The sequence below is a fragment of the Setaria viridis genome, chromosome 3 (assembly GCF_005286985.2).
Source record: "Setaria viridis chromosome 3, Setaria_viridis_v4.0, whole genome shotgun sequence".
NCBI classification, from domain to species: Eukaryota; Viridiplantae; Streptophyta; class Magnoliopsida; order Poales; family Poaceae; genus Setaria; species Setaria viridis.
The window spans coordinates 2333524-2354793 of record NC_048265.2 but is presented as its reverse complement, the minus strand read 5'-3'; the positions used below and the strand labels follow the sequence as shown (position 1 = coordinate 2354793).

The 21270-nt window shown below is 44.6% G+C and overlaps 4 protein-coding genes across 4 annotated transcripts; 3 read left to right on the top strand and 1 right to left on the bottom strand.

Annotated features, from left to right (window-relative positions):
- Positions 1 to 1732: 1732 nt before the first annotated feature.
- LOC117849909 (ferritin-like catalase Nec2) lies at positions 1733 to 3030 on the top strand. Its single transcript, XM_072292524.1, has 2 exons — positions 1733 to 2433; positions 2534 to 3030. The coding sequence occupies exons 1-2, from the start codon at positions 1759 to 1761 to the stop codon at positions 2915 to 2917; spliced, it is 1059 nt and encodes a 352-aa protein (XP_072148625.1). The 5' UTR covers positions 1733 to 1758; the 3' UTR covers positions 2918 to 3030.
- Positions 3031 to 3372: 342 nt separating this feature from the next.
- On the bottom strand, positions 3373 to 5786 carry LOC117849910 (small ribosomal subunit protein eS4). The gene is made up of 5 exons (XM_034731647.2): positions 5631 to 5786; positions 4709 to 4786; positions 4440 to 4620; positions 4257 to 4354; positions 3373 to 3985 (listed from the first exon to the last, which is right to left on the bottom strand). The coding sequence occupies exons 1-5, from the start codon at positions 5631 to 5633 to the stop codon at positions 3548 to 3550; spliced, it is 798 nt and encodes a 265-aa protein (XP_034587538.1). The 5' UTR covers positions 5634 to 5786; the 3' UTR covers positions 3373 to 3547.
- Positions 5787 to 9657: 3871 nt separating this feature from the next.
- LOC117849599 (phenylalanine--tRNA ligase beta subunit, cytoplasmic) lies at positions 9658 to 16900 on the top strand. The gene is made up of 19 exons (XM_034731204.2): positions 9658 to 9816; positions 9915 to 9970; positions 10058 to 10161; positions 11133 to 11262; positions 11789 to 11904; positions 11995 to 12061; positions 12234 to 12275; positions 12416 to 12457; positions 12614 to 12690; positions 13023 to 13149; positions 13245 to 13412; positions 13702 to 13827; positions 13930 to 14040; positions 14119 to 14253; positions 14720 to 14794; positions 15619 to 15726; positions 15811 to 15897; positions 15970 to 16056; positions 16393 to 16900. Exons 1-19 carry the CDS (start codon positions 9759 to 9761, stop codon positions 16459 to 16461), a joined length of 1785 nt encoding a protein of 594 aa, XP_034587095.1. The 5' UTR covers positions 9658 to 9758; the 3' UTR covers positions 16462 to 16900.
- Positions 16901 to 17049: 149 nt separating this feature from the next.
- On the top strand, positions 17050 to 18778 carry LOC117849600 (translocator protein homolog). Its single transcript, XM_034731206.2, has one exon. The coding sequence runs from the start codon at positions 17966 to 17968 to the stop codon at positions 18533 to 18535; it is 570 nt and encodes a 189-aa protein (XP_034587097.1). The 5' UTR covers positions 17050 to 17965; the 3' UTR covers positions 18536 to 18778.
- The last annotated feature ends 2492 nt before the right edge of the window (positions 18779 to 21270 follow it).

Here is a 21270-nt window from a genome sequence, read left to right as displayed (position 1 = left end):
TAGTTTTCATTGACTTGGAGAAAGCGTATGACAAAATACCAAGAAATGTTATGTGGTGGGCTTTGGACAAACTTAAAGTCCCAACGAAGTACATTGGACTTATTAATGACATGTACAACAATGTTGTAACTAGAGTCCGAACAAGTGATGGCGACACAGATGACTTTCCGATTAGAATAGAACTGCATCAAGGGTCTGCTTTGAGCCCTTATCTATTTGCCTTGGTGATGGATGAGGTAATAAGGGACATTCAAAGGGATATCCCTTGGTGTATGCTCTTCACGGATGATTTAGTGCTAGTTGATGAAAGTCGAGCAGGAGTAAATAGGAAACTGGAGTTGTGGCGGGAGAGCCTAGAGTCAGAAAGTTTTAGACTCAGCAGAACTAAAACTGAATATATGAGATGTGACTTTAGCACTACTACACATGAGGAGGGAGATGTCAGTTCGGAAGGCCAAGTAGTGCCCAGGAAGTATACATTTCGATATTTGGGATCAACACTACAACGAGATGGGGATATTGATGAGGATGTTAGTCATAGAATCAAAGTGGGGATGGATGAAGTGGCGCCAAGCATCAGGAATTTTATATGACAAGAGGGTACCATTGAAGCTAAAAGGCACGTTTTATAGGACAACGATTAGACATGTAATGTTGTATGGTGCAGAATGTTGACCTGCAGAAAGACGACATGTCCAACAGTTAAGTGTTGCGGAAATATGTTGCGTTGGATTTGTGCTCATACGAGAAGGGATCGAGTCTGGAATGAGAATATACGTGATAGGTTAGGGGTAGCACCAATTGAAGAAAAGTTTATCCAACGCCGGCTGAGATAGTTTGAACATGTCCAACGAAGATCTCCGGAGGCACCAATACGTAGTGGAACCCTAAGGCGTGACAATAATGTGAAGAGAGGTAGAGGAAGACCAAAATTGACATGGGAAGAGGCAATAAAAAAGAGATTTGAAGGGATGGAATATACCTAAAAATTTAGTCTTGGATATGGGTGCTTGGGAAACAACTATTCATGTATCGAACCCTGATTTGTGGTTCTCGCTGGGTTTTAACTCTAGTCCATCCTAACTTGTTTATGACTGAAAGACTATATTGTCGTTGTTGTTGATCGTTGAACACTTTCGGTCCAGTGGGAAGGATCTTGGAGGTGAACGATGTTGGATTCAATTTGACAAATCGTCCCTTATCATTTTTGTTCAAAGGTAGTCAGCTCTCCTTTTTGTTTTTTAGTAATTTCAGTTTGGAATATCTATGGGGCATAATTTTCGTTGTAAAATCTCTACCTGAGCTAGTCACTGTAACTCGCTTTCCTTTAATGATGCGCAGGCGTGTTCTGGGAAAAAAACTCAACTAGACTTATTTGATCTCCATATTGTGCCATGCTGAAGATTCTCCCAATCTGATTGACACGGCACTTTCAATCATATGGGAAAAATAAAACAAAAAATAACTGTCGGCGAGAAATATTCGTAGTTAATTCATTTGTGAGCAGGGTTGCAATAAACGAGAATGGTAAAATTGTGAAGAAAATACCATTAGATTTGACGAAAAAATTTCGAATCATCTTCCTACTTCCATCTACCAATCTGCAGTTCTCCATATCCACGCAAGCATCCCGTGGCTTGCCAAAACGCATGCTACCCCCTCACTCCCTCCTAAACCCACACTAACTAAAACTAACCCCTACAAATCCACGCGCCGAGCAGACCATCCCGCTCCCAACCCAACCAAACCAAGCCAGCCATGGCACGCGCGCGCGACGCCGCCCTCCTCCTCCTGGCGTCCGTCCTCCTGCAGCTCGCCGCGGCCACCATCGTGCCGAGCGCCCCGGCCGCCGCTCCCGAGGACCCGCGGTGCCGGGCGACGGCGCCGCGGCGCGGCGCGCTGGCGGTGTACCCGAGCGACATGGAGCAGCTGCAGTTCCTGCTCAACGCCAAGTTCGTGGAGGCGGAGTGGTTCCTGCACGCCGCGCTGGGCCGCGGCGTCGACTTCCTGGACCGCAACCTCTCCGCCGGCGGTCCCCGGCCGTCCGGGGCGCGGAAGGCGGCGCTCGACTTCCGCACCACCGAGGTCGCCGCCGAGCTCGGGTACCAGGAGGTCGGCCACATCAGGTACCAGACAATCGTCCATCCCCCCAGGCAAGAACGGCAAAATCCAGCACGAGTGACATTGGCAATGGCGTGGTCTTGCAGGGCGATCAGGCAGGCCGTGGGCGGGTTCCCGCGCCCGGCCATCGACCTCGGCGCCGACCGCTTCGCCATGGTCATGGACGACGCCATGGGCGTTCGCCTCGACCCGCCCTTCGACCCCTACGCCAGCTCCGTCAACTTCCTCCTCGCATCCTACGTCTTTCCGCACATCACGGCCGCGGCCACCATGGGCATCAGCTCCAGCCTCATGGGCTTCCTCTCCAAACGGGTAAACCTTCCCTCAGTCGCAATGGCTGAATGAAACGAGCCTGCTGAATTCAATGGCTGGATTAACCAACCCTTGGCCGGGGATTGTTGGTGGCGTGCAGCTCCAGGCGAGCATCCTGGCGGTGGAGGCCGGGCAGGACGCGGTCATCCGGCTGCTGCTGTACCAGCGCGCCGACGAGGCCGTGCCGCCGTACCAGGGCCACACGGTGGCGGACTTCACCCGCCGGATCTCTGAGTGGCGCAACCGGATGTCCGGGTGCGGCGCCAAGGACGAGGGGGTCAAGGTGCTCGACCGGCAGCAGGGAGCAGAGCGGCGCACCATCAGCAACATCCTCGGCGCCGGCGACGACTCGCTCGGGTTCCAGCGCACGCCGGCGGAGGTCCTACGCATCCTCTACGGCTCGCGCAACGAGCAGATCCCCGGCGGGTTCCTACCCAGGGGAGCCAACGGCACCATCGCCAGGGGATTCTTCCAGCTCGCGTAGATTCAATTCAGCACAGTATCACGTCTTGAGTTCAGATACAACTGATCCTCCAAACAAGAAATGTGAACGTATTATTTGATATATGGATAAAACACAAAAATTTCAAGGGATCATTCATGCCTGGTTACGGCTGTTTCGATATGATATCAAGTATCTACAGGAACGGGAAGAGTTCAGAACATCAGAGGGCACAAACATGAACACAGCATGCTTAGGCACGGCCGGTTCTACATGATATTAAGAAACTAAACCGACAGAATTCAGAACATCAGGGCACAAACATGAACGCCACATGCTTAGGCACAACAGATTCCATAAGAATCTAAACCAACAGAATTCATATCATCCCAGGGAATAAACATTAACATAACGAGTACGAACAACCACAGCGACAATGACACTCATAATTCACAGAAGCATTTCAGAGCAACCAGGGCAAACAACAACCAGAGACATGTTCTCGAAAACGCACTTGATAAGATAAATAGTCGCATTACAGCTAGCTGCAAACACATGTTCGCGAATCAACAACCATCAGGCAAAACTTAAAACAGGATAGTCTGGGAAGATAGTTCTATATCCTTGCAGATAAACTCGCTATAGCAAAACTCAAGGCACATTCTGAGGAATTTATGCGTTGGCAGCAGCCTGGGCAGCGGCATCCCGCTTCCTCTGCTCCTCAATAATGCTGAGCTTGATACCCTTGCCCTTGGGCAGGCTCACCCACGGCTTGTTGCCCTTGCCGATGGTGAACACATTGCCAAGACGGGTGGCGAACTGGTGGCCCAGGGCATCCTCAACGTGGATGGTCTCAAAGCTGCCCTTATGCTTCTCCCTGTTCTTGATCACACCAACACGACCAGTGTTTCTTCCACCAGTCACCATGACAACGTTGCCAACATCAAACTTGATGAAGTCAACAATCTTATTGGTCTCCAGGTCGATCTTGATGGTGTCGTTGGCCTTGATGAGCGGGTCAGGGTAGCGGATGGTGCGCCCATCATAGGTGTTCAGGTATGGGATGCCCTTCTGGCCAAACTGAACAGACCTAACCTTGCAGAGCTTGGTCTGTACACAGAACAATCAAACATCAATCAGCATTCACTTGAAAATTGGGAAGGCGCGAGGAACTTGAGAATTCAGGATGAAATTACAGGAAGTATATGCTAAGAACCAAAAAACCAACGCAAACTTGAATCGGATAGCAAAGAACATCAAGTAATTAAGAGTATAATAATCAACCATATTAGGTATATCAACTGAAAACAGTATCCTATACGCTAACAAGATCATGCACAACAGGAAAAATGAGAAATTTACAAAAGGGAATTGCTCTAACCTTGGCATCCTCATCCCTGATGGGGTGAAGACGGAAGCGGCCCTTGGTGTCATACAGAAGCCTGTAGTTCTCATTGGTCTTGGGGATGGAAATGACATCTGCCAAAAAACAAATGCAACAAATCAGTAACTACATAGCAAAGGTAGGAAGAATCTTTCTGCAGGTTGGAAGATCAGAGCATACCCATGAACCCAGCAGGGTAGGTCTTGTCAGTCCTGACCTTGCCATCAACCAAGACATGGCGTTGCATCAGGATAGAAATAACCTCACGGTAATTCAGAGCATACTTGAGCCTGTTCCTGATGATGAGGATCAGGGGAAGGCACTCCCTGGACTTGTGAGGACCAGAAGATGGCTTGGGGGCCTACAGAAAAGACGAAGTTGACATATCAGATTGCTGGACAGATACTAAATATCATAGATACAAAGAACTGAAACTGCTGTGGACTTACAAAAGCTCCACCAAGTTTGTCCAACATCCAATGCTTCGGCGCATTGAGCCTCTTGAGATGCTTCTTCAGACCCCTAGCCTGGATTATAGGTAAACAAAAACAATGATCAATAGACAACACACTACCATATTCAATAAGTCATGATTTGGGTCAAAAAAACTGCCTAGAGCTTTACAAGAGACTCCATTTAAGATATGATAAGAGATCAGCACAACCAGTTTAGCGGTGGATAAAACAAAATGGACATGCATCTTCATATTACATAACAGCAAGATAACTAGCAGTACATAAAATACAATATAACTAAGCATTTACATAATACAGGCTAACCCAATTACAAATAAATCAAAGAAGCAATTCCAAGTACCATTCTATAATTCAGCAATCCATGTCATGAAAACACTATGTTTAAAACTCCAGACATGCATGGTCGAGGGCCCTTCAACCAAACCGTCTACTTCCTAGCACCATCGACTCAGCACTCAAGTTGCACAACTCATATCTCAAACACTTCCACCAGAAAACTATTACTCCACCTTACCAGTCAAATCATGGAGCAACCCACTAGGAAGACTGGAAAGTGGAAACTGATCTACAATATACAGCCCTATTATTTCAATTTTTCCCAATCAACCGATCAACCCTGTAAAACCGAGTGGAAACCACATTTAACAGGCCATGTGAATCGGGCCCCTGTGTTCCAGAGCGCAGGAACCAGGCACACCCTCTACGACCAAGCGAACCATGAATCACCACCACGCGGCGGACAAACAACCTACCCGGACAAGAAGAAACGAAGCAACAGGACGAATCTACAGCGGCGGCGCCACGCGCGGCCAAACAAAGGAGACCCCGGCACAGATCTGTGCGAGAGCGAGCGCGCAAGGCAGCGGAGTGGCACGGGGGGGAAGGCGGCGCTCACCATGGTTGCGAGCTTGGGGTGGGTAGCCGCTCCTCGGCGTCGCTTGCAGCTGCTCCTCCTCCTTCTGCTTCCGCGCCGCCGCCGCCGGGATGACAAGAGTGGGAGAGCGAAGAGGTTGGGAGGCTATATATACTGGTTGGGGTAGGGTTTTAGTTTGCGGGATTCACCGGTTTGCCCCCCGTGACGGGCCTTATTGGGCTTTTGGAGCATCGTCGAATTGGGTTTGGCCCAAACTATAACTGAACGGCCGTTTCTGTGTCGGTCCAATTGAGATTAGGATGGTGAGTATCGCTTTTCGTTTATTTTTTTCTTTTTTTTTCCTTCTCCGGTGATCCTTAAAATATTCTAGTTTTTTAGAAAAAATATTCTAACGTGTTATCTAGGCTCAGAGTCCGTTAAAATGCAATCTCAGTTTTTAACTCGTTAAGCATCTGACTGGAAGGACAAAAAAAATTAGAATCCATGGACAAGGAAAACCCACCTAAAACAGTGATTTTCTTTGACAAAAGTGATCGGATACAAAGTAGCAAAAAGATGATGGAGGCAATCTTGCTCCACGGTTGACGCAATTGGTACCACTTGCATATACGACGACACTCTTCACCGCGACCTCGGACTTGGTCTTTGGGAGGACTTCTATGTACACCTTGCTGAACCCGCCGGCGGCGAGCATGTTCTTGTTCTTGAATCCTTGGGTGGTGTTGGACAGATACTTGTAGGATAATACTTTCCAAAGGCCGAATTCGACCTCCCAATCTTCTCTGAGCTCGACATATGCATGCGAGCCTCCTCCGCAGGAGTAGAGTGACTGCAACGCATGTAGCCAAAGCTCCGATCTTTGCAAAAGAAGTCTCACTTCCAAAAACATCTCCGATCGAGTGTAATTTTCTCAAGTCTTTCCAACCCAAACTTCAATGCACAGTAGGTACGTAAGATATTCATTGTCCTCCATACCTGATTAGTTAGAGCTGATGACAGCTTGATTTACACACGCTTGCATATACTCCATCCGTCCATCCATCCCAAATTATAGGTCGTTTTGAGTTTTTCTATATGCATACCTTTCACTATGCATCTAGATATAATATAGATACATGTGCATAGCAAAATCTATGAATTTACAAAAGTCAAAATTACCTATAATTTGGACGAAGGTAGTATAGTATCAAAGTGAACGGTAAGCGGACGAACATATCGTGGTCGATGGATGAGAAGCAGAACTTGAACAGGAGACTCTAGGAGGAATGCTCCTTTAATGGATAAAAAAATAAAGTCTCGGGTTGATCTTCTTGGATGTTTAACGACTTCGACTTCTTTTCATACTAAAATATTTTATAAACCTAAAAATTGTATGTATGTATGATCACAAAACTAAGTTCCAATACAATTTTGTACATGCAGTTTTTTTAGCAAGTTGCATGTAGTTTTCATTAGCTACCACTTCACTAGTAACGACCCTTTTGCTTCCGCACATGATAACATTTTAAAAGATTATGAATGTTTTTAAAGAGATGCAAGTATTAGAAGTTTATGGATAAATTTGAAGCCACATCCAACAAAAAGGTCTATCATAGTACCCATATACATACTCTGTATGGGGTGCCTTTTTTGAATAGAATTTCTAGGATTGATATATGCACCACGGTTGATATATGGGATGGATTGAGCTATGAAATTTGCGAATCTACTATAATATGCGTCCGGTGGTACGTGTGCTTATAATGATTAATCAGCAATTGTCTCTGTTCTTGACCTGAGCTGCTGTGCTTGTAATGGATTGAGGGACTACGCTGATTAATGGACTTGGATACGATCGACGAAACATGATAATGTTGCCTTCATGCTTCAGGTTGATAAGTTGCCTAGGTGTTGAGCTAGTTCACTGCCCAAAATGGAAAGATAATTACCGTACGTGATTTGAAGGGAGGAATTAGTTAAAAGATGCCTTCTGATCTGTTTATGTTTCTTTCTGATGGTCTCAAATGGAGGATGAAGTACTGAGTTTCAGGCAATCGAAGTGAGACAAAGCTCAGCTAGGCGTTATACATGCACGTGGATGGTAGTATAGCAGAGCCCTACGTTGTATGTCTGGCCTCTCATATCGACAGGCATGCTGTATTCAGCCGGCTTATCAGCCACCAAACAGTATTTTCCTCTCACAACAAATCAGTTGTTTCAACTTTTCAGCTGGCTTATAAGTTGAAGCGAATAGACCTAAGCCACCAAACAGTGTTTTCCTCTCACAATAAATCAGCCGTTTCAGCTTTTCAGCCGACTTATAAGCTGAAGCGAACAGATCCCAAAGGCTTGCATCGGATGAGGTTTTAGCTTCATTGGTTTTTCCTGGGGTGTCAATGCGGCTAAGCTTCTGTTTGTTCCATGTTCACTTCCAATGCAAGTGGTTACACATTGTCTCCCCCATCTTTTTTTGTTCTTCTACTTTTTCCTGATTTTTTTTCTAATGTTCTCACAAGAAAAATGATCCAGAAAACAACTCAAAAGATTGGCTTGGAGGGCAGCTCAGATACTGCTGCACGCCTGCACATGTCAAAGGATGCTTGGTTGCAACACCTAGTTGATCGAGTGGAAACACCACAGCGATGGATCGTAGACCCGTCTCTAGTTTGTCATCGATGTCTTCAACTTTTTTTTTTTGCGAAAATCGATTTCTTCAACCTTGCGACCATGATTACAAGCTATTTCCCCCTTCTATTCAGTGACTAATCTTTTGATGCACCCTCATCTTCATCCTGCAGCTTTCCTTAGATCCTTCTGGGGAAGGAACCACCCAACAACCGCTGATCCTAGCAATCACTTCCCGGCAATGAGCTAGAGTTGAGGATTAATATGAAGGGGTTCCACGGACTAAATTTTAGTCCCTATCACATCGAATGTTTAGATATTAATTAGGAGTATTAAACATAGACTAATTACAAAACCAATTGCACAAATAGAGGCTAATTCGCGAGACGAATCTATTAAGCCTAATTAGTTCATGATTAGCACATATTTACTGTAGCATCACATTGTCAAATTATGAATTAATTAGACTTAATAGATTCGTCTCGCAAATTAACCTCTATTTGTGCAATTGGTTTTATAATTAGCTCATGTTTAATCCTTCTAATTAGTATCTAAACATTCGATGTGACAGGAATTAAATTCCGTGGAACCAAACACCTCCTAGTAATAAGAGGCAAAGTGAGGGAATCGACGATCTGTATGGGCGTGTGAATTCTAAAGCATTTGGTGGCCAAGGTTTTGTTGTCCATACCTAGGCCATATTGGTTTTAGCTAGGGATTTTGAAAACCACCTTGTAGTTGTAGGTATTAGATTTTGGAAAACCAAGGGTCCAAAAGCTAATGGCTATTTGGAACCTGGATGGCTTCTTCCCCCTTTCTCACTTAGAGGTAACAGGTACTCATTTTGTAAAAAAAAAGGGTTGTTTTAGGATTGTCCTAGTTAAGCTTTTCTAAGTTTGACTAAGATTATAGAAATAACTACATATATTTATAGTATGAAATAAATGCCATTAGATGTATCATGAGATATATTTTATAATATACATATTTTATGCCATAAACATTGATATTTTTCTCTATAAATTTGGTCAAAGTTGAGAAAGTTTGGCTTAAGATAAATCTAAAATAACTTGTTTTTGGGATGGAGCGAGTAGCCGCAAATGGCATGACTGTCTGAAATACGGTGGAGAGTGGATCATAGGACTGCGTGATGGACCATGAAAGCTGGGAAAAAATTATCTATTTCCCCTTCATTCATCTTATATAAAGAACGTTGCTTTAAGAAAATCTTATAAAAAACTACTCTTCTAAGAACAGACATGGATCGCAAGAGCAGCAGATTGGCAACTGGGCCTAAATCCATTGCACATCTGGGCTGGTCCGCAGCCCCCCTCTCCGGCCCAGCGTGTTGCTTTCAACTACTTGCTGCCGTTCTGGGCTCTATTCCCGGCCAGAGCATTCCAAGTTTGGGCCAGTAGCTGCTCGGGCCCGCGGTTCTCCCGACAAACTGCCTCCGCCGTCGTCCTCGTCGCCCCCGACTCACTACTAGGTTTTCCTCCTGCCGCCGCCTCCTGGAGCGCTGCCGTATCTGCTTCAGCAGCCGCGATGCCGACGGTGGGCGTCGGCCGCGACCGGTTCTTCGTCGCCCTCGGCCGAGCCTACAGTAAGCTTATCTTCCTTCATTCTTGTCTCCACCCAAAACCCCAACCGTCCCCACCGCGGGAACTCGTAAACAATTCCGTGGCTTTTCCGATGCTGCAGCGCAGGAGGAGTTCGACTTGCTCTGCTTCGCGTTCGGCATCGAGCTTGACGATGTGGTGAGCATCTCTCTCCGCGGGCTCCCTCTCCCATCCGCGGTGTTGGTGTCTGAATTTGTGGGGTTTTGGGTTTGTGCGTGTGCGCAGACGACGGAGAAGGCTATTATCAGGAAGGAGAAGCACCTCGATGATGACGGCGATGTGGAGGGCGACGACGAGGTCATCTACAAGATAGAGGTCCCCGCCAACAGGTCAGTGGAATTTGTTCTGGTCAACGGAATCGATGCTGCGGGGTATCCAGCAAACGAAAACCGGTGAAAACTTGGAACATGAAAATACTGAGCAACTACATTATCGTGCACCAATTAAATATGGGTAATTCGGTTTTTGAGACACATAAAGGATCAACTAAAAATCTCTAGCAAAGATGCTAAATTGTAGGTCAGGTGACACCACCCCCCTGTGACAGATTTTGCCTGTCGAATGGGTTGGTTGCCGTGGTTGTAGCAGGGTATACATGGTTATAGTTCTATTCTATTTTGGGTCCTGCCCTCCCTGTGCCCTCATCATGCCTTGAATTGTCACGCCTGCGGTGCATGGTGTATTTGAATGTAACCGTCTAATATGTACTACACAATGTGCCTAATTACGCAAAACGAAGGCAAAGAGAACATGCCTGAAAGCTGTTTTTGCTGTATTTGATTGTAAGCAGGCATCTACTCCATAGTTGATTGTAAGCTGGCTGGTAGCTAATTTGTGTTGCACTGAGATCTGTTCTTTAGTTCAGTTGTTTGGTTCATGGAGAGTTTAGTATGTATGGAGTACTAAGTAAACTCATTGTTGTATTGAGCTAAATATGAACCATGTTTGGTTTTTGCTTTATTTCTGCTGATTCATTATTTCTTTTACTGATACATCTAATCCAAGAACGTTCTATGAGGATGTGCACATAGCATAATGTTGAGTTGATTTCAGACTTAAAATAATTGAACTTCGTTAGAGCATATTTCATTCAGCTTGCCAGTCCAATATGTTGCATGGATGGAAATTTCATCTATTGCATAGTTATCGGTAGAATGTGTCTTGTCTGGCTCGTTGATCCTCGCTTCATTCTTCAGTTATACTTCATGGACCATTAGCTTCAGCTGTGGATAGTTTTTAGTTTCAAAGCACACATTGACGTTTTGTGCTTCATGTGATTAATATGATTTCCAATATGCAGATACGATTTGCTATGTCTTGAAGGATTATCTAGAGCGCTTCGTGTTTTCACTGGGAGTGAAGCAATCCCTGTATTCCGAGTTTCTTCCATCCCTCGTGGTTCAATGCTTCAGATGCATGTTAAACCACAGGTAATAGCTGGGCAGGCCAAGCCCCTACATGGTCTTTGGATAGCACATTCCAAATATTATCCTAGAAAAAACATGGAAGATAATTAATATTAGAATTCTTCACTTTTCTATTTTTAAATAGTGTATATGGGTTTTAGAGCAAAATGAACAGCAGAGTAGCGCTGTCGTAACCTGCAATGCTCTTGAGCCATTTACTTCTTTTTTGGATATGGAATGCCATGTAATAGTAATGGAGATTACATGGAAGCTGGCATTTTTTAAGGAAGAAAAGTAATATCCTGCTAAAAATTCTATATATATCTTAACTTGAAAGCTTGCATTAAATGCCTTGACATCAACATATTCATGATTTTGATATCCACCTATTATTACTAATTATTCTAGAAGCTAGAAGCAGATGCCCACACATTAAGATTATTATGTTGTATTTGGTAACATTGATTATATTCTCGAAATTGTAACAGATTATGTTCTTATTTCTTCCGTCTGTTAATGTAAATCCTTGATTTGCTGGTTTTTTTTCCAGACTTCACAAATTAGACCACACATAGTTTGTGCTGTCCTAAGAGGGGTAACTTTTGATGAAGCAAGATACAACAGTTTCATTGATCTTCAAGACAAACTCCACCAAAATATTTGCAGGTATAGCTTATCTTTTTGCCTTTGGCTTTCCATTGTATTGAGATGAAGATTAATAAGCAGTTAACTCGGCCATGCCATGATGGAAATCAGGAAGAGAACTCTGGTTGCTATTGGTACCCATGATCTCGATACCCTGCAAGCTCCTTTCTCATATGAGGTAAAATTATCACGTTGCTTTCAACCTTTGGTATAATCTTATGTGCCTTTTAGGCAAGTCTCTGTCATTGACATGCACACTGTTCCTATCTGTATGTGTTCAATTGATTGTTTCTGTCATTGACTGTTGGCTTCACTCCTTCACACTATCATTTGATTTTTTTTGTCCCCAGGCTCTACCACCACATGAAATCAACTTTGTCCCATTAAAGCAGGTAAAAATAATTTATCAAATTCAGTCAGATGGTGTTTTATGTTATATATACTTTGTTTTCAGCTCATCACTAAAGTTTTTAGCGAGGTGCTGGCAAGGCACCATTTTTGAACTCAATGTTCTAATTTTTGTATGATTCAGGAGGAAAGCTTCAGAGCTGATAAACTGATGGAATTCTATAAAGTAAGTCGCTATATCAGAATGTTTGTTGTGCCATTGTTCACTAAAAAGTGCCATGTATCAGGATGACAACCGTTAAATTTCGACTGAATCATGATATCCTGTTTGGTGCGATGTGCCGCTATATATTTGTTACTGACGTCTCGTGATTTCTGGCAGTCGGACATGAAACTGAAGAAGTTTTTGCATATAATTGAGAATTCTCCGGTGTACCCTGTTATCTATGATAGCAACAGGTAAAACAATGACATGCTCTTATCATTTCATTTCTCGAACTCTTTCTCACAAGGCCTATGATCTTATCATGAAAGATTAATAGTTACTAGAGAGGAAAAAAACAATTAACTTGAAAGAAAATCTGTTGGCACATTGACTATATAACACTTCTGGAAATTTATCTACAAAAACATGGTCTGTTTTCCAGGAAAAACTGTTCTCTTAAGCATATTCATTTTGCCAAGGAAGTGGCCCATGCTTAGCCAGCAGTGCCATGCTTTATTTAATGTTTACGATATAGAAACTGGTTATACTGGTGTTGCTGCACAGATGACGTTGCAATACTTTGCAGGACTGTATTATCGTTACCTCCTATCATCAATGGTGCACATTCAGCTATCACCCTTGCGACAAGAAATGTCTTTATTGAATGTACAGCTACTGACCTTACCAAAGCAAAGATTGTTTTGAATACAATGGTGAGTGATGTGCTATAGATGAGAAACATGTCCTCCCATTCAAATGAAGTTTGAGCTTATTATTGTATCGGTACACTTGTTGCTTATATTTCTAGGTTACCATGTTCTCTGAGTATTGTGAGAATAAGTTTGAAGTGGAACCAGTTGAAGTGGTACATCATGATGGCAGCAAAACTGTGTACCCTGACCTTTCATGTTACAAAATGGAGGCTCCACTATCTCACATTCTTGGGCCTATTGGCATCTCCCTGGATGCGAAACAGGTACACTAAGTTCCTGAAAGATTTCGGAAGGATATATTCATATTTGGATTAATAACTGAATAATGATTTTTCTTAATATCTCATATACAACATCATCATCATCATATATATATATTAATATCTCTCATATACTTAAATTATTTATGCAAAGTGCATTATCTGTATCTAGAACTAGGGTGAACTGACGTTTATTTGTCATGTGATACTTTCTTCTCCTGTGCGCTTGATTTAAAGTTTGTTTGAGCATGGAAATGGAGCAAATGATTCAACTGTGTATATGAAATTGTAGGTTGTTTGTCTTTTGAACAAAATGCAACTGCAAGCTGAAAGTCACTCATTGAAGGGTGAGCCTTGGATTTCAGTATCTGTTCCTCCAACAAGAAGTGATATTCTGCACGCTCGTGATTTGGTGGAGGTTATAATCTGCAGTTCTCTAGCTATTCTATTAAATGTTAACTAAATATTCACTGTTGTTGAATAACATTTTGTTTTATTTTTCTGTTTTGATTCTACAAAGGATGTTGCTATAGCTTATGGATACAACAATGTGCCAAAATCAAAGCCGAAGTGTATGACTATAGGAGGAAGGCAGCCATTAAACAGATTCTCAGATAAAATTCGTGCTGAGGTGTATCTCTTTGTGGTATTTTGCTCCTGTTCCATTATCTGTTCATCAATTGATCTTTACTGAGAAAACATTTGGCAGGTTGCAAGAGCTGGTTATATGGAGGTGCTCACATTCATCTTGTCTTCACACGAAGAAAACTTTGACATGTTGAACAGAACAGACGACAAAAGTAAAGCAGTCATTATCGCAAACCCTCGCACTTCTGAATTTGAGGTAAATTGGTGACAATTGTACCCTTTGTGACTTGAATTTCCCCCCTGCTGAATGCAGCAATCAGTGAGCTCTCCTATGTGTTCTCAATTTCCTAAAGTCCAAGAACTTTGTAAATGTTTGGTTGACTACTGCCTTTTTTAAAACATAAAAAACAAGTTAATTCATGAACTAATTGCTAGGATAACTATCTTTGCTGCAGCTATTTAATGACGCATCTTGCTGGTGTTCTATCATTCTGTTACTTAGATGTAATTTATTGTATATTCTTGTAATCCTATAACTTTTGACTGTTTACCTGACTTGGCAGCCATATCTTTTCATTTCATGCTGCAAGTTTTGCACAGGCAACACTTTCATGCTGTCCATATTTGATTTTGCAAATGAGATTTACATTGTTCTGCAATGTCATTTGTTTCTTTTCTATATTATGTTTGCCATAATCATTGTTTTACCTGTTACATTGCAGGTTGTTAGAACTAGTCTGATGTCGTGTTTACTGAAAACACTGAAACATAATATAGACCATCCAAGACCCATAAAGGTACTTTTTAGAAGAAGCAAATTTATATCTGCTTAGTGTCAATAATATAGTGTTATTGTGGTGTTTTCATGTGACTTATTGTTACATACTCATATATAGTGCAATCAACTTACAAGGAGCTAGCATACAGTTCACAGTTTGTTTGGGTCCCAATTCAACAACAGAAATTTCAAAGAGAACTAATAAGGACATCAATTATGGAATGCTCTGTCGCACATCAAAATTTCAGTAAAGAGGACTTTCTGTTGCTTTCAGTAGTGTCATTTGCCCGTCCTTTCCCTTTCTCTTCCAACTTAACATTGTCATTTGTCAGAACTATCCTCTTTATCATCTTGACAAATTAACACATTTTAGCTTGTAACTTTTACATGTGCATCCAGAGTTGCTAAACTAAAATTGATTTGATGATTGCACCCTGAATTGTGAATGCATCATAATATCCTCTTTCAGATACTACCTTTGATCCCCAGTACAAGTCCATATAGGATTTTTTTTCCTTTTGAATATTGGCCATAATATTTAAAAAATCACATGGATTGGCAACAAAAGAATTATGTACTGGATTCATCTTGAAAATACGTTACAAATATAAAACTCTTTCTGTTTAAAGACATATTGTTTAGAATATTACCAGTGAAAGTGCCATTTTGGAGACCATGCCCAATGTCTGGGATCAGAGAGAGTAATTGTCTAACCCAGGTAGAGTTTAGTTTTAATACATGATTGATTGGAAATGGAGAGCTTTCAGATAGCTTCTAGCATTGTGTATTACCAAATGATTACTGCTGCTATGGTTTTGATATTTCAAATGGTTACTATTATAGATTTTTGAAGTTGGTGATGTAGTGACGCTGGACCCCTCACGCGATGTTGGTGCCTCTAATAATCGCCGGCTTGCAGCTTTGTACTGCAATAGGGTTTCTGGATTTGAGGTATGCACATAAGAAATAAAGTATGTATAAGCATGGATTTTACATAGCTTCGGTGCAGGCCTAGTCTAACTTAAAAAAATTCAGGAAATTATGGGATTGGTGGATAGTATTGTCAAAGTTGTCAGAGCTCCGCATGTCAACTTTGGCGAGAAGTACTATGTTCCTACAAATGTAAGCATATAACTTATGTAAAACTGCCTTGTATTTTTGCAGTCGAGAGTTGTACTGATCTAATTTCTGTAGGAACCTGAGTTCTTCCCGAAAAGACAATGCAAAATTGTTACAAGTGATGGCAAGCAGGTTGGCTACTTGGGAGTTGTCCATGCTGAGGTACTTCTGCCTCGATCTCGAACGATATGCAGTGATTAGCCTGGGCTGTCTGTGTCCCTGTAGTTTAACTTTCATATGAATGGCTTTCTGAGGATGAAATGAATGAAGTTAGCGCCATCTTATATGTTTAAATTATATTAGTTTCTCTGATTCCATAGGCAATCTATGTTAATATAAATAGTACTTGCAGAAAAAAGAACTTTTTAATGTGAATGATATTCTCTCCGAGAATAAGAAAACGGCATCATGAACCCACTTTTAATCAGTGTATTTGCCAAATTTAATGACATACTATGTATTCTTTGAGTTCTTAGTCGCATTCTGTGTTCATTGCAGGTGCTAAGGAAATTCGGCATTCCGGATCCCTGCACTTTCGTTGAGATGGACATTGAAGCCCTATTGTAGTGCTGCCAACAGTAAACAAAGGAATGGCTGAAGCTGATACCCGCTACCTGCTGGTTTTGTTCAGTAAGCATGCGCTGGGTGCCACCAAGTAGACGACCCGAGCTGCAATTTGGTGAGGAGGTTCACACTTGCATTGGTTTTTTACTATGGGAAAGAAAAGTACAAGAATACCAAACATGCCCCCGCACAGTTTTCACCATGTTTCCATTGTAATACCTCATTTACTAGCCCAGTGTTCCATTAAAAGTGTAATCTGTATGCAAACAATTGAAAGGTGATTTCTGCCCAGCTCGTTCGATTTTGATGAGATTACCATGATGTTCGGCCTTATACTCATGGGACTAGTTTGTTGTTAATATCATCTCTTGGGTTGTGATTCTGTGAACGGCTATTCAGTTGTGTTCAAAATTTAAATTGACCGGATGTGCATTTGAAGCTATCTTTATTGTCTTATCACCTGATGTACGCCATTATATGCCTCGCTCACTTGCTAAGTCACTCCTTTTCATCATTCCATTTGAATGCTTACAGACGGCTTACAGTGTGTTCAATATTTACAAAATGTAATATAACGTTTTGGTAAAGCTAGTTCAACATTTTCTGGGGACGGCTCCATCGGACTACCTCTAAAAATTAGTTCGACCTGACCCGTCCCGGCTCTGAAGGGTGATATGTATTTGTCAATATTTTCATGTTAGAAGGCTATTTTGGCAATTCTTTGTAATTTTTTCATACATTTTCATATCTTGTGAATAAAACAGTATCAATTGTTCCTGATCCGATTAAATCATCATGAAAAATTTGAAATGTTTGTTGAACGTGTCAACTAGCAACCAAAAATATTTTTGTAATGTTTTCTCAATAGTTTAAGTGTAAATCAAGATGATTTTTAATAAGTGGCGGTTAACAGACAATATGGGAATTACCGGAGATCGGTGGTATAATTGATCTTGTTACCACGCTACGGAACCAAACCTGGATGGTAAAGATCATTTGAAAAGAAAGAGAAGCAAATTATAGTATGTCCTGTATGTCTATAAAATGATTTCAACATCAACATACATGATTGAGATGTTCAATTTTTGTTAAATTGTGAGTGGCAAGCTTAAAACATGAACGGAAACATCTATTATGACGCTGGTTTGAAAGAAAAGAAATAATTATTTGATCAATTTTTTTCTTCTCGTCTAAATTTTCTTTCGATACAAACTAGCAGCTTCCTCTTCCGATAGTTTCCGCTCCGGCACAAGTCGGGCGTCGTGGTCCTAGTCACCTCGAGCTCCAGAAGCTCCGTCTCACTCACTCCGCCCAGTCACCTGCCATGGAGCCCCATAGTTTAGAGCCTCCTCTGACACGTGCCACCTCCCCGCCACACGTGTCCACACGCGAGCAGACCTCGCACGTATTTAGATCGACCTCTTCTTCCTCCCATCTCACGATCATCGCGCTCGCCGACCAAGCAAATCGGCCGGAAACCTAGCAGCCTCTCCAGATCGCATCAGCCATGGCGGCCGCCGCGCAAGAAGGCCTGACCCACCGCGTCGCCGCCAGGGACGACGACGCCAGGAACGCCGCGGTCGCCGGCGGCGCACCCACCAGCCGGGACCCGAGCTCGAGGAAGCCGGGCGCCCGGCGCGGCCTCCGGTCGCTCGCCGCCGCGGTGTCCCTCTCGGCCGGGCTCGCCGCGCTGTCCTTCTTCCTCTCCACCGGCTCGGCGGCGCACAGGGCGGCGCCGGCGTCGACAGTGGCGATCGTGCGGGCCGGGTCAGTGGCGTCGGAGGCGGTGTTGGCGGTGGCGGCGTGGATGACGTGGGCGGAGGGCGGGCTGCACGCGCGCCCGGCCGCCACGCTGCTCCCCTACGCGGCGCGGCTGGCGTGCGCCCTCGCGTGGGCGCCGCTCGTGCTGGGCCACGGCGCGGTGCTCGCGGGCCTCGCGTGCTGCGCGGCCATGGCCGCCGGCGCCGCGGCGTGCGCGCGAGGGTTCGGCGCCGTGAACCCCGTCGCCGGGGACCTCGCCAAGCCCGCCGTTGCATGGGCCGTGCTCCTCGCCGTCGTCAACTACAAGATGCTCTGAGCGCGGCTGGCGTTCCGCCCTCCAACTCGATCTCTTTCTCTTTCTCGTGCGTGTTGTGTTCATGTTCGATCGCGTGCAGGGCCTCTCTCTCCCTCCCTCCCTCGCTCTCTCTCTCTGAGCGCACAGTATTTTGTTGTGTGGACACGTTTGTATTATACTGCATGACTTGCGATGTGAGTGTATACTGTATGCACAACAACGTATGTACTCGTATGTCGTATGTTACGTATCTTCCTTGGTTTAGGCTTTGCATTTCGATTGATTACGATGTATGTTGCACATACGAAAGGGATTGGTGGATGTCGCTGACAAGCCGGTCGACCAACGAAAGAAAACTGCGGCATCGATGGCAGGTGCTGCAGCGGCATTGCGAATTTACAAGCATCAGTCTACACTAGTAAGAGAATACAGTAGGCAGCGACAGACAAATTCAATTTGTACGTATTGAACAGCACCGGTAGTTCTTTCTCTCTTTTTGAGGGCCGGTAGTTCTTCCTCTCGTACGTATAGCTGGTGCGCAGCCTTATCAAACTTACTATAAATGCATTTCCTGTACATCAACAATTTCATTAGAAGCGAAAGAGGATATGCACAAAGCAGGAAGCATACGACTTGTGGTCAGCAGCCAACGCAAGGTAGAGAGAATCTGCAAGGAACGTGAGATTTTTTATGAGATATCCTGAGCACAAATTAGAACACTTTGTAGTAACAACAAATTGAACTGACTACAAACCTTCATACATTCTGAAAGAGTTATTACGTAATTTAAAAGGAGTCACCAAAATTTATGCAATTGGAACTTGGGACCATCAATTACCTTCGTTCGATACAGATGAAGTTCGCACATACATAACATAATCAAATAAGCAGGGATCAACCTACTACTACCGAATATGCTTTGCCATAGGTAGTCAGACCCTAATAACATTGGACATAAACCTGCTAGTTCAGCGATACACAACTTAAATGACAGGTTCCCTTAACAGGGTACTCCGGGTAAGGGATACCCGGGTAAGGGATACAAGGCAACCAGGCAACCAGACGCAAAAAGATCAAAGGCCCAACAGCAAGAGACGTGCCGGAAGCGGCCCAAAAGACGCTGCGGCCTACCGGAAGCGGCCCAAAAGATGCCGCGGCCTACCTCCTGGTCGGGAGCCGAGGGCCACGGTCCTCCTATCCAGCCAGATCGGGGGTGGGGCCAGCAAGGGGCCCACGGCGCTGCGGGGTGACCGACGCCGTACTAGGAGCGTTAAATGCAAGGCGTGGCCCCCTTGACCGCCTCATGCCAGAGACATGACCTGAGGGCAGCCGACCTAGAACCGGGGGTCCGAGGACGAAAAAGATCAAAGGCCCAACAGCAAGAGACGTGCCGGAAGCGGCCCAAAAGACGCTGCGGCCTACCGGAAGCGGCCCAAAAGATGCCGCGGCCTACCTCCTGGTCGGGAGCCGAGGGCCACGGTCCTCCTATCCAGCCAGATCGGGGGTGGGGCCAGCAAGGGGCCCACGGCGCTGCGGAGTGACCGACGCCGTACTAGGAGCGTTAAATGCAGGGCGTGGCCCCCTTGACCGCCTCATGCCAGAGACATGACCTGGTGAGGGGAGCCGACCTAGAACCGGGGGTCCGAGGGTGAGACTACACCTCTCGGATCGCTTAGGATGACCTGCAGAGCGAGGCCAGGCGCGGTCGTATGTGCCCACACGCCCTGACGCCATCATCGCCTTCGCCGCCAGGGTGACCCGTCAAGGTCAAGGCCATGCCACCGCACCAGGCCCGGTACGGTCCCGCTGCGAGGTGGAGCCAGCGACAGACGTTATGGCGAGAGCAACCGTGAGCGCACTAAAGAACTCGGGGAAAGCCAGGACGAGCGGTATGCCCTGTCCAAGGCCCGCCTACTTATCATCGGCACGGATATCAGCAACGGCTCTCGTCCTATCCACTGCCACGGGGCTGGGGGACTGGACGGGGGCACACCGCGGAGCAGGCCAGGCCATGCATAAGCGGCCCATGCCGCACAGGAGCCACCGTACAAGGCGTGTGAAGCCCACGACCAGCTAAGGGGATAGGATGAGGAAGCCTCTTGGTGTAAAGAAGACCCGACCAAGCCACAACCCCCGACCTCTGAGGTCGGGGATCCCCTCCATTTCTCAACATTGTCGCCCGGTCCCTGGCTTATATAAAGGGAACCGGGCCTCCTTCTTCTTGGGCTCGCATTTATTCACACACACACACCCACACATCGCTTACTTACAAGCACCCAGTTATAAGCTCAGTGCACTCGATCAAGGAACACGACTCCTGCTAAAACTGGACGTAGGGATCTTCCTGAACCAGTATAACTCCTTATCTCTTGTGTGCTAGCTATCGGAAGTGAGGAGAGCGTGACGTGTAATCTCTAATCGGCGGTATGAAACACCGACATTAATCGGCGGTATAAAACACCGACATTAAATTTGCTTCCGTGCTGTGTGTTCTCAGTTTCTGACAGTATGATAGGTTGCTTCACACATATACTAACGTAGTGGTAAGTCGTGACACGAACTCAGCTCTCTTGAACTATAGAAAACCTTTTGACATTTCAGTGATGGAGGGGAGGAAAAACACACTAAACTATAAAATGCAGCTCTTAATCCATCTTCCATCTATCCCCAGTCATATTCAAAGGCCTAAGGCAGAAGTGCAGGAGAAAAGATTCTTGAAATAGATTCATTGCCAACAGGACACTGGTACTTTGTTT

Bases quoted from the DNA above. Each gene is read 5' to 3' on its own strand.
- LOC117849599 (XM_034731204.2), top strand. From the start codon at position 9,759: ATGCCGACGGTGGGCGTCGGCCGCGACCGGTTCTTCGTCGCCCTCGGC. The intron at 12,458-12,613 runs GTAAGTCGCTAT...GATTTCTGGCAG, and splicing joins AACTGATGGAATTCTATAAA to TCGGACATGAAACTGAAGAA. The intron at 16,057-16,392 runs GTACTTCTGCCT...TGTTCATTGCAG, and splicing joins TGGGAGTTGTCCATGCTGAG to GTGCTAAGGAAATTCGGCAT.
- LOC117849909 (XM_072292524.1), top strand. From the start codon at position 1,759: ATGGCACGCGCGCGCGACGCCGCCCTCCTCCTCCTGGCGTCCGTCCTC. The intron at 2,434-2,533 runs GTAAACCTTCCC...GGTGGCGTGCAG, and splicing joins TGGGCTTCCTCTCCAAACGG to CTCCAGGCGAGCATCCTGGC.
- LOC117849600 (XM_034731206.2), top strand. From the start codon at position 17,966: ATGGCGGCCGCCGCGCAAGAAGGCCTGACCCACCGCGTCGCCGCCAGG.
- LOC117849910 (XM_034731647.2), bottom strand. The intron at 4,621-4,708 runs GTAAGTCCACAG...TCTTTTCTGTAG, and splicing joins ACAAACTTGGTGGAGCTTTT to GCCCCCAAGCCATCTTCTGG. The intron at 4,355-4,439 runs GTATGCTCTGAT...GTTTTTTGGCAG, and splicing joins CTACCCTGCTGGGTTCATGG to ATGTCATTTCCATCCCCAAG.